The following is an 11,166-nucleotide window of genomic DNA, read 5'->3' on the forward strand; positions in this document are numbered from 1 at the left end:
GGCACAGATTGGACCCTGCAGGCCGCCAGTTCCAGTGCCCAAGGAACTGGTAATGTAAACTGCGATCTCAGCTCCCTGCTACAGGACAAATTTCTTTCTCTCTTGCACCCGACCATGAGAGAGGAAATTAATAATTTTTGTCAGCCTTCTCTAGAAGCAGCAAGTGAGTCTACCTCCATCCCACGCCCCCCTCCCCCCGCAGCAAGGTACGCTGCACCCATCGGCGGTGTCCCACCAAGGCTGCTCAGAAGTCTGCCCCAGATGCATCCAGGGACAAAGCCTGTGTAGTGGGGGGAGAAACTTCATCCAACAGCGAGGAGGAAGAAGAGGGGGAGTTCCTCTCCGGGGAGGAGGAGGAAGAGGAGACTATTATGCTTGATCAGTCTGATAGACTATTTAGGGCTGAAGATTACCAATACCTACTGAACAAGGCTCTGTCGGCCCTAGACCTCCAAGAGAAACAAAAAGGGGAGGATGACACTACTGGGGCGGGTAAGGCCACCTCTAGGCTCAGAGGGTGCAAGGAGTTCTTCCCCAGGGCAGATACCCCAGAGAAAGTCTTCCGCTTCCCTGAATACTTCGAAAGACAGTTAAAAGCAGAATGGTCTTCCCTGCTTCTAGTAATTAATGTTCAAGCTCAATTAAAAAATTATATGGTTGTTGTGGGTTTTCCGGGCTGTATTGCCGTGGTCTTGGCATTGTAGTTCCTGACGTTTTGCCAGCAGCTGTGACTGGCGAAACGTCAGGAACTACAACGCCAAGACCACGGCAATACAGCCCGGAAAACCCACAACAACCATCGTTCTCTGGCCGTGAAAGCCTTCGACAATATAAAAAATTATATGCCTTACCATCTTACGCAAATGAGCTTTTGCAGGTTCCAAAGATTGATGCTCCAGTGGCAGCCCTCCAATCCTCGGGTCTTCTGTCCAAAGATGGTCAGAGACAATATGGAATAGAAAAGCTGAGGCCATTCATAGGAGAGCCCACGAAGTGACAGCCATGGCGATCAGAGCCTCTTCCACCGCATCCATTGTATTCAGAGCATCAGTGGTGTGGTTACACAAGCTGATCCAGCTTCTACCAGACAACTGGAAGCGCCTTTTAGAAGGGGCAAACAAGATCATGAAGGCTGCAGCCTTCACAGCAGACGCCACTGTAGCTCTCACTTTCTCGTTCAGGGCCATAGCTTGGCCGGTTGATCTTTGATCCAAATTTATCCTGATGGCATACCCTTTCCAAGGGGACAGATTGTTTGGGGATACCTTGGAGAAGGTGCTGGTGGAGACAAAGGACAAGAAGAAAGTCGATCAGATGATTGGACGGACGGCCTTTCAACAATCAGTCCTTTCGTACGCGTCACTCCTTGGCAAGGCCGTGCCAGGGCATCAGCGCGCCTCCTGGACCATTAACAAGCAAACTTTCAAGAGAACCAACTTTGGCTTCAGATCCAACAGACAACATCAGCAGCGGGGGGACAGACAGGAGTACGGCACCAAGAATCAGAAATCTTGACTTGCTTCGAGATCTGGTGAGAAGGAAACTACAATTTTTTTCTCCAAGCCTGGGAGGAGTTGAAGGCGGATGCCTGGACCCTGGAAGTAGTCTCAAAGGGGTATTCAATAGAGTTCAAATCCTACCCACCGAATTGTTTTCTGAAATCCCCCCTACGCAAAGGTTACCAAAGAAGAACCATCACCCTAAAAGCAGTTCAACACCTCTTGAACATCAAGGCAATAGAACCCGTTCCACATCGAGAGCAGGGCTCCGGTATTTCTCTTTTTCACGGTGCCAAAGAGAAATGGAGATTGGAGAGCCATTTTAGACTCAAAATTTGTAAACTGATTCATAAAACTGAGGCACTTTCACATGGAAACCTTAAGGTCAATTTCAGAGGCTCTGCGCTCGGGAGAATTCCTCACCTCAATAGACCTTACCAAGGCATATCTCCACATCCAGATTCACCCGGCTTATCGCCGGTTCCTAAGGTTCCACGTAGACAACCACCATTTTCAGTTCAAGACACTTCCATTCAGGCTAGCCACGGCCCCCAGGGTCTTTTCCAAGGTCCTCACCAACCCCATCGTCCAGTTCCAAAAGAAGGGGATCCACATCCATCCTTATTTAGACGGCCTACTTCTCAGAGGAGACTCCAGGGAGAAGGCAGTGTCAGACACCCAGACCACCATTCTCTTCCTGCAGACACACAGTTTCCTGATAAACCTGTCCAAATGCTCCTTGCAACCCTCTCAGAGGTTGCTTCATCTGGAATTAATAATTGACTCCAAAGAAGGATGCCTGTTTCTTCCACTAGAAAAGATCCAGAAGACCAAGGAGCTGGCTACCCTGATGATCAGGAGCAGTTCCAACTCGCTTCTTACTCTTTCCAAATTAATGGGGACTCTGGTGGCAAACTGTGAGGCCTTGGACTGGGGTCGTCTACATACTCGGGAACTCCTATCGTTCCTCTGACCTTTCCAATCTCTAATTGTGACCAAGATCAACCAACAGCTCAAGGTTCCCCAGAAGGTCAAGAAAAGTCTCAGGTGGTGGACCCTGACTTCCAGTGTATGCCAGGGGAAGTCTTTCCTCAATCCACCAAGACTGCAGTTATTTACCGATGCTAGCCTAGCCGGCTGGGGGGCAATTCTGGAAGACCGACCTGTCCAGGGCACCTGGTCCCAAGAGGAGACATGACTGCCCATCAATCTTCTGGAGATAAGGGCCATTCATCTCACCCTCTCCCACTTCTCCCAGGACATAGCCGGCAAGGACATCCTGATACGCACGGACAATATTTCCACCAAAGCGTATATCAGCCACCGGGGGGCACACGCTCCTCCAGGCTCCACAAAGAGGCGATGAAGCTCATGTACTGGGCCAAGTCCCATCTGGCCTCCCTGCAAGCAGAGCATGTCAAGGGCCCAGCCAACACTCAGGCCAATTAGTTAAGCAGGCAAATATTCATCTGGGAGAGTGGGGCCTCAAGCGGGAAGTCTTCCTGCAGATAATGAACTATTTCGGGATCCTGATCCTGGAATTATTCACGACACAGGTAAATTGTCAAGTTCTGAGGTTTTTCTCCAGGTTCCTACACCCCCAAGTGGAGGAGACCTATGACCTCTCATCTCCATGGCCCAGGGGCCTGTTGTACGCCTTTCCTCCAATCCCAGTCCTTCCCAAACTGCTGAGGAGGATAATAGAACAAAGGGCAGAAGTGATCCTAGTAGCGCCGTGATGGCCAAGGAGACCATGGTTCTCCACGATCCAGTCAATGTCGAGTCTTCCACCCATGTGCCTTCCGACAGTGCCAGATCTCCTCCAGCAGGGTCCAGTGTGGCATCCTCATCCAGACTGGATGTGTCTGACTGCATGGAATTGAGAGGCATCACCTAGAGATCCTGAAATATCCTCCCCAGGTGATACACACCCTCCTACCCTCCTGGAGGAAGTCAGCCATCAGAATATACAATACCTCATGGAAGGCCCTCACCCATTGGGTCAGGAGAAAGAAGGTCAACTTCATGCACCTATCGATCGCATCAATTTTGAACTTTCTCCAACAAGGTCTGGGTGCTGGCCTCAAGCCAGCCACACTCCGTAAACAAGTGGCGGCCCTAATATCAGTCCTTCCTTTGGTGGAGGGCTTCAAGGTTTCCAGACGCCCTTATGTTCAATGCTTCCTGAGGGGAGCCACCTTGTTGAGTCCTCCTGCAATCCATCATTTCCCTACTTGGAGACTTCACGTTGTACTGTCAGCCTTAACTAAACCCCCCTTCAAACCACTCAGAACCATCTCCTTGAAATGGCTGAAACTTAAAATGATATTCTTGGTGGCCATCACATCAGCCAGACGAATTTTAGAGCTGGGAGCGCTGTCGATCAAACCCAACCTCTGCATTTTCCATTGAGATAAGGTGGTTCTCCGCACGGACCCTACTTTTCTTCCCAAATCCAATTATAGATTTCATGGGATGCAGGAAATCAATCTCCCGTCCTTTTGTCCCAATCCTTCCCACCCCAAGGAAAGGGACTGGCATAATCTCGACATGAGAAGGGCCCTCAAGACGTATCTCACCAGGACAGAATCAATCAAACGAACAGACTCCCTCTTCATAAATGTCGCTCCTCCTAGCCAGGGGAAGAAAATGTTATCTGCAACAATTGGAAAAAACATTAGATCCTGCATTGCAGAAGCGTACAGATTGTGTAACAGAGAAGTTCCTCAGGGGATTACGGCCCATTTGGTGAGAAGTGCAGCAGCGAACGCAGCCTTCTTCAACAATGCTTCGGTGGAGGAGGTTTGCAAGGCGGCCACCTGGTCCTCAGGTTCCATGTTCGTAAGACACTATAAGTTGAACATTTTCGACTCAGAAGGCGAGTTCTTCAGCATGTGGTGCAGGACAAGGAACTCCCCCCCCCCCTTTAAGGAATAATGGCGTTGGGAGCACCCAAGATGTCCTCCGCCTCAGAGGGAGAACGGACCTTTGGACACTTACCGCGAAGGGTCTTTCTCCTCTGAGGGCAGGAAGACATCTTGCCCCTCCCAAGTTCCTTGTCAACTTCTTCTCTTGCATAAGATGCTGTATTTCTGCTGTTTTTTTCTCCTTCTCTCTCCTTCCATTTCTAATCTGCTGAACTTTTGTCTACAAATTTTTTCGGTTCCAGGTCATATGAGCAAAACAGATTACGAGGTTGTTAGGGAGTGTTTTAAATGATGGAAGACATACTGCTTGTGGAGTCACCAGAACTGGGGGAAAGGGGGCATTCCTAGGCTCCAAGAGGAAGAGGAAGAAAAGATCTGACTTTCTGCCTCCCTGATTGGGTGAAAGTAAACAACCCAAGATGTCCTCCTGCCCTCAGAGGAGAAGGACCCTTCTCGGTAAGTGTCCAAAGGTCTGATCTCTGCCCCCCCCCCTCCATTCTTCACATGTGGAGAAGGGCAGCAGCAGCTGCTCTTGAGGGGCAGGAAAATGCCATGGAGAAAGGCAGCAACTGCCGTCAATTGCAGGAGGGGCAGCAAAGCTTTGTTCTGAGGGGGGGCTACTTTATGCTCCTGGGTCACAGCTGAGTAGCTGAAGCCCAGCAGCCTGCTTCTGAACAGGACACTGCTAGTGTTCCTTATAGGACTCCCCTCCCCTCCTCAAACAACATCAGCCCCGCAGCCAAGGAGTCTGAGCCCATGTCCCAACAGCAGTGATGGCAGAAGCAAAGACAGGGCTGGCTGAAGCCTTACTGCAGACCGCAGCCTGGAAGCAGGGAGAGGGGAGCAAGTGGTGCCGGTCAGAGCTTGCACGCACTTTTCCACGTGGAAGCGTATTTGAAGGGGCAGCCAGGTGGGGAGAGAAGAGGCTTCGGTGGGGGAGAGGGATCCGTCATTGCCTTACTCACGGCTCCGTTCACTCTGTAAGGAGGGAAGGTTAACTCCAGCATGCCACACAGTTACTTGCCGGAGGTTGTCTCTGACATCAGGTTCTCATTTTCCTTGTAGTCTGACCGGGATAGTTCAGCTGGGAGCGGAAGTGAAGACGAAGAATTCTATGATGCGGATGAAGAGACTCACATGATCACGTGACAATGGAGGAAACGCCTCTGTTGAGTTATGGCCTTTTGGAACTCTTCAGTCAGCTTCATCTGTACAAATGTAAAAGCCGGTAACAGTCAAGAGGCAGAAAAGACTCGATCAGTGCTGTCCTACCTGTATTGCAAGGGAAAGCAGCACCTGTTCCTCATTGTTGTCTGCTCTGGCAGGTGAAACTGTTCTTAATTCTGGAACACGTCAGCAATTTGCAAGGGATACTATTTGTAAAACCTAACTGATCTAGTCGGTATCCATTTGGGATGCCATTTGTGAAACCTAACCGATCCAGTTTGTATCCATTTTGGATGCCATTTGTAAAACCTAACTGACCCAGTTTGTATCCAATTTTTTCTGCATGTGTTATTAATTTCTTCATTCAGTGCACACTGCTATTTATTAATTGGAAGTTGACTGTAGGTAGAGATTATTCACCACACGATAGGAAAAAACATCTTGAAATACTGCAAGAGAGATATCTGCATCATACAGGGAATGTCTGCCACTCCTACATTCTGTGGAATTTTAATCTTGGGAGAGAGATGGGGGGGGGGGGGGGCGGTTTGCAGAAAAAATGGATTGGAAATTCTGTTGCACTGTAAAGACCAATTCCCCTAAAAGGCAACTGAATCACAGATATGAATCCCAATGTCAATTCTTAAAAATGTTGTCCTTTTTGACTGTTGGACCAAGGTCTTTTGTTAACTTAGTGTGTTCCCCGTTTGATGTATTGCTTCTCTCTGTTTTCTTTGTTAGGAACCATATAGATCTAGCCAGGGCTTTTCTTCTGGGAAAAGAGGCAGTGGAACTCAGGGAGGAGTTTTTTAAAGTTTAAATCACCCTCAGCGAAAATGGTCACATGGCCGGTGGCTCCTCCCCCTGATCAGACAGAGGGAAGTGCACAGAGGGCAATCTCAACTCCCCGATGTCTGGAGATCAGGGGGTGGGGCCACCAGCCACGTGACCATTTTCTAGAGGTGCCAGAACTCCATTCCACTTTGTTCCAGCTGAAAAAAAGCCCTGGATCTAGCTTCCCTGAGGGTCTTACACTGTACAGGATCCAGAGGAGTTAGCCGTGTTAGTCTGTAGTAGCAAAATCAAAAAGAGTCCAGTAGCACCTTTAAGTTGACTGTACAGGGTTATCCTTGTTCTACACTGCCCTCTCCAAAGTAGAAACAATAGTTCAGAAATTTGCTGGTGAATTCCCAGGAAAGTATATCAAGTGTTGCTACTTTAAGTTCAAACCACCTGTGCGTGTTTGCTGATTGGTGTTGTTGGTCAGCTGTAAGGTCGCGCTTAGCCAGGACTTTCTGTTTCCAAAGGGGCAAGGCCATGGTGAGTCGTGGAAAACAAACTATCCTGTTCTCCTTTTGTGGGGAGGGGAACAAAGCTGTTTCAATAGCAGCAGCAGCATCACAACAACAATTGATTTATATACCGCCCTTCAGGACAACTTAACGCCCACTCAGAGCAGTTTATGAAGTATGTTGTTATTATCTTCTCGACAATCACTCTGTGGGGTGGGTGGGGCTGAGAGAGCTCCGAGAAGCTGTGACTGACCCAAGGTCACCCAGCTGGCTTCAAGTGGAGGAGTGGGGAATCAAGCCTGGTTTTCAAGATTAGTGTCCTGCTGCTCTTAACCGCTACACCAAACTGGCTCTGTGGTGGTATCTTTTAGTGCTTCTGACAGCCGTCCATACTCGTGCAAACTTTGAGAGTTGCTCACTTTCTCTTCCTGAACTATAAACAGAAGAGGAAAGTGCTGGAGATGGAGAACCCAGAAGACTTCCGGCCCTACTGCCATTGTTATGCAGGACAGGACTGGATGTTCATTGTCGTCTCATATTGATGATAGGAGTAGCGGAACAAAGTATAATAGCACCTGAAAGACCAACAGAATTCCACGGTCATCAGAGTGAGGCATAGATTTGATTGCACAGCATTAATGCCCAAGTGTTGATTTTGTTTGTTGCAACTTATTTAGAACTTAGATTCTTCAGTGTAGAATGCAACGTCACACTTACTTTGTATCTGTTTTAAATGTAACGTTAGCTGGTTGGTTATCCTGGGGATAGATAACTCGTGGTTCAGAATTTGTCAATGCTTTAAGTAGGCATGACCCAACTCAAAGGTGCCAAAGGAGGTCTATTTGAGTCTCAAGAGGTGCTCCGTGATTGGTACAAATCTATGAGACTATTATTATTAAAACTTCAGTTGGATCTGCTAGAAGTGGTAGGAGTGTTCTACACTTTGAGGGCCATCTTTTTCCCCACTACAGTTGCACCCAAACATTGTATCTACAGCTGCTGGTGTTCACAGACGTGTGCAGCACTTCTCCCGATGATAGCATGTTATACTCTTTGTTCAGCTGCTGCGGGGTCTTCTAGCGTTCCCCACCCCTCCGTAGAATTTTGGTTACAGGAAAATTGCGTATATTTTTTCCATCTTCCAGTTTCTCCAGCTGTCAAGAGCTGCGTTGAAACTGGGGAAACTTCATGAGCATCTGGTGGCCTGCACTTGCTCCTCTTTCTCCTCCCCCACCATTTTAGACACTGTTTTGTTTCTTTGGCGGGAAGATTTCTCCTTTATCTAGTTCTGAGCTGAGCAGATGTACATGGGGGGAAAGCTTTCAGAGAATTATTTGTCTATTTACTTGATTTATACCCCACTTTTTACAAGGACCCAAAGTGCCTCAACTCATTTTCCACTCCTTTTTATTCTCAGAACAATCCTGTGAGCTAGGCTAGACTGTGAGTGTGTGTGACTGGCTCTCCACTTCATCCAACACAGTGGTATGAGTTAAAAGGGTCTTTATTCAGATAAAACTCCCTAGAAGTGCACTGATACATAGAGATTGCCCAGAACGCTGAAGGACAGTCTTCCCTGAGAGGTTATACTCCAGTTCCCCTCCCCCAGTCCAAACAAGTCAGTTGAAGTCAGCAAAAGTCCTGCAAGAGATGCCCAGCCGAAGTTCCCACGCCTGGTTCCCACACTGCTGCACTGATAAGGTCTCTTAGCAAAGCATAGGCCTAGTGAAAGAAGCTACACTACAGGAAGAAAGCCCATCTCCCCACCCCCACCCCCCGTAGACATGCATTCGCCGTCATGGCAGGCAGGCTGGCTTGCCTGCCTTGACACCTAGCATCTCTTGAAAATGTCAGGAAAGGCACATGCTTTGCACCATACAGCTTCAAAGAAGCTTCCCATCTGGAATCCTGCCAACATTGCATGCTTTGACGGGGCTTCTGTTCCCTTTAAAAGGAGAAACATCCATTAACTCTGCTCTTCTGGCAGGAGCTTTCTCTCCTCCCCCACCATCCTCGCCCCCAACAGTAGGAGTAGCATCACCATTGAAAGGATGGAAGCCCAGCAGCCATCAAGATGCTCGGCGCAAGTTTTCTTGGGGGCTGGGAGGAGAGCTGTGCTTGGGATTTCTTCTTCCTTCCACTGGCCCTCTCCTCGCAGGGGATACCTGTGCTTCTGCACTGAAGGGAAGGTGGGGATAACTCTTCAGCAGGGAGAAAGAAATAGTATGGTGTAGCTGAAGGGAGAAGCAGGGCAGAGCCTGCCTAGGAGAGCTTTGGGCAGAGCAGGTCTCAGGTATGAGCTGTCGGACTTGGGTTTGGAGGCATGTTCTCGGCTGCATCAGCTGGCCACATGCGCTGGGTGGCTTCTCTGTCAGAACAGGCTTTATTGGCACTGAGCATGGTGGACCTGTCTCCTCCTTCAACTGCTACTTGGCAGATGTACTTTGTATCGGCATCTCCAGTATAACTCGTCAAAGTCATTTTCCTTCAGATCCTAACAGGGGGAAAAGGGACACATTTAGGAGTTTGGAGTAATCGCAGAACAACTTGCGGCACACCTTAGCTGAGTCTTGAGCAATGAAATCCTAAACAAAGTTACTCCAGTCTAAGCCCATTAATTTCAGTGGGCTTAGAGTAGAGTAACTCTGCTTAGGATATCACTGTAAGTCTTGTGAGGCAATCACTTGAACCATTATTTCCTCAGTTACCATCAGAACTACCTCTACAGCCATTACTAGAAAGGATTCAACACACAGTCCTGATACCCAGAAGGCCTAGACAGGCTGGCATCAGTCTCGGGGGGTAGAATTAGGGGGTTCCTTCTCAAAAGGTCCGCTGAAAGAGGCATGCTTGTGCTCACTTCCAATTAGAGTGTCCTCTCCCCTTTCACAGAAATGAAGCAATCCTCCGTGAGTTGACTCCTTTCTGTTTAACATATTCTCTTAGGTTCCATCAGCCAGGAACTCAGACTGCCAAGGCACTTCCCACACCTTCCGTGCAATACCGAGAGGGCACTACACCCCTTGAAGGTGCCCTGGCCTCTTGCCATCTTTGTAGACAGCACCGTGCCCTCCTGGAAGCACCTTTGCTTATTTATGTGCCTCAGAACTGTAAGGAGCAATGACCTCGTCTCTAGTTCTCAAAAATGTAACCTGTTTGCCACTGGAAGAATTAAAGTTTCTGCCATGGCTTTGTGATGAATGTAGCAGAATCCCATTGAACGGTGTTTGTTTATTTATTTATTTATTTATTTTATTCGATTTATACCCCACCCTCCCCACAAATGGGCTCAGGGCGGCTAACAACATTAAAAAATACATTAAAATCACAAAAACATAAAATCAACAATAATTTTTTAAAAATCATTAAAATAGTCCAGGAGCAGGCTATTTAGACAAATATTGGGAGTCTGTATACGGGCATAGCCGATGGCCGAGGGCAGCCCCAGAAGTGGTGGTCTTAGATGGAAGCAGGACACCCGCTGGCACTCCGCCGGAGGCCCGGTGGAACATTTCCATTTTACAGGCCCTGCGAAACTCCAACGGGTTCTAATTTCAGCTGCCCTGGCATCTAGTTCCTGAAACTGCAGGGCAGTGTTGACAACATTGATTTTTCTTGCATGCATTTTATAGTCTCTGAAATTACTCATTGCTTTGGAAGTGGCACCCAGCCAAAGGGATGAATACCGGTATTTAGAGGAAGGTACAACTTCTTGGAAATTTGAGGTATACACTTAATAGTAGATAAATCTGGAACAAGATGGTTTGCTTTGGAATCAAGTGGAGATTAAACTGGTTAAAACCAATCTCTGGATTGTTGTGTATTAATTGCTCCCTCATAAATTAGTGTATATTTTGGTGTGTCCTGAAGGGCGAATTCTCTTAGGGGATCTTTTGCTGGCAATCGAACGTATGTATGAATGTATTTATAGCAATTAATGCTGCTTCAAATCACCAGATACATACATTTGGTAGGACTCAGTTATTGTTGGGTATATTACTGGTAACAGAAAAAAATGTATGCAATAGCACCCCCCAAAGTGTTAATTTTTAGTAATTCAGGGCATATAATGCACAATTCCTTTGAGTTGCTGTTTAGTCACTTCAATGTTAATGTGCTAAAAAAATGAGTTTGGGTCTTGCCTCTGGGACCTGACCAAGATTTAAGAGCCGGTGCATGTTCACAAAATATTCAGTGGGGATTTATCAGAAAGAGTGCTGTAGTTCCACCCCACATGTTGGGAAGAAATCGGTGTCTTCAAACCAGGCCTCTTGATGAACA

The 11,166-nt window shown here is 47.8% G+C and overlaps 1 protein-coding gene across 1 annotated transcript in view; it reads left to right on the forward strand.

Annotated features, from left to right (window-relative positions):
- Positions 1–10,671, forward strand: part of SLC22A15 (solute carrier family 22 member 15) — a 52,266-nt gene extending 41,595 nt beyond the window's left edge. Inside the window, exon 12 of the mRNA XM_055002813.1 lies at positions 5,492–10,671. Within this exon, the coding sequence (XP_054858788.1) occupies positions 5,492–5,575 (84 nt within the window). The 3' untranslated portion in view covers positions 5,576–10,671. The remainder of the gene's footprint in view (positions 1–5,491) is intronic.
- Positions 10,672–11,166: the final 495 nt, after the last annotated feature.

The sequence above is a fragment of the Eublepharis macularius genome, chromosome 18, assembly GCF_028583425.1.
Source record: "Eublepharis macularius isolate TG4126 chromosome 18, MPM_Emac_v1.0, whole genome shotgun sequence".
NCBI classification, from domain to species: Eukaryota; Metazoa; Chordata; class Lepidosauria; order Squamata; family Eublepharidae; genus Eublepharis; species Eublepharis macularius.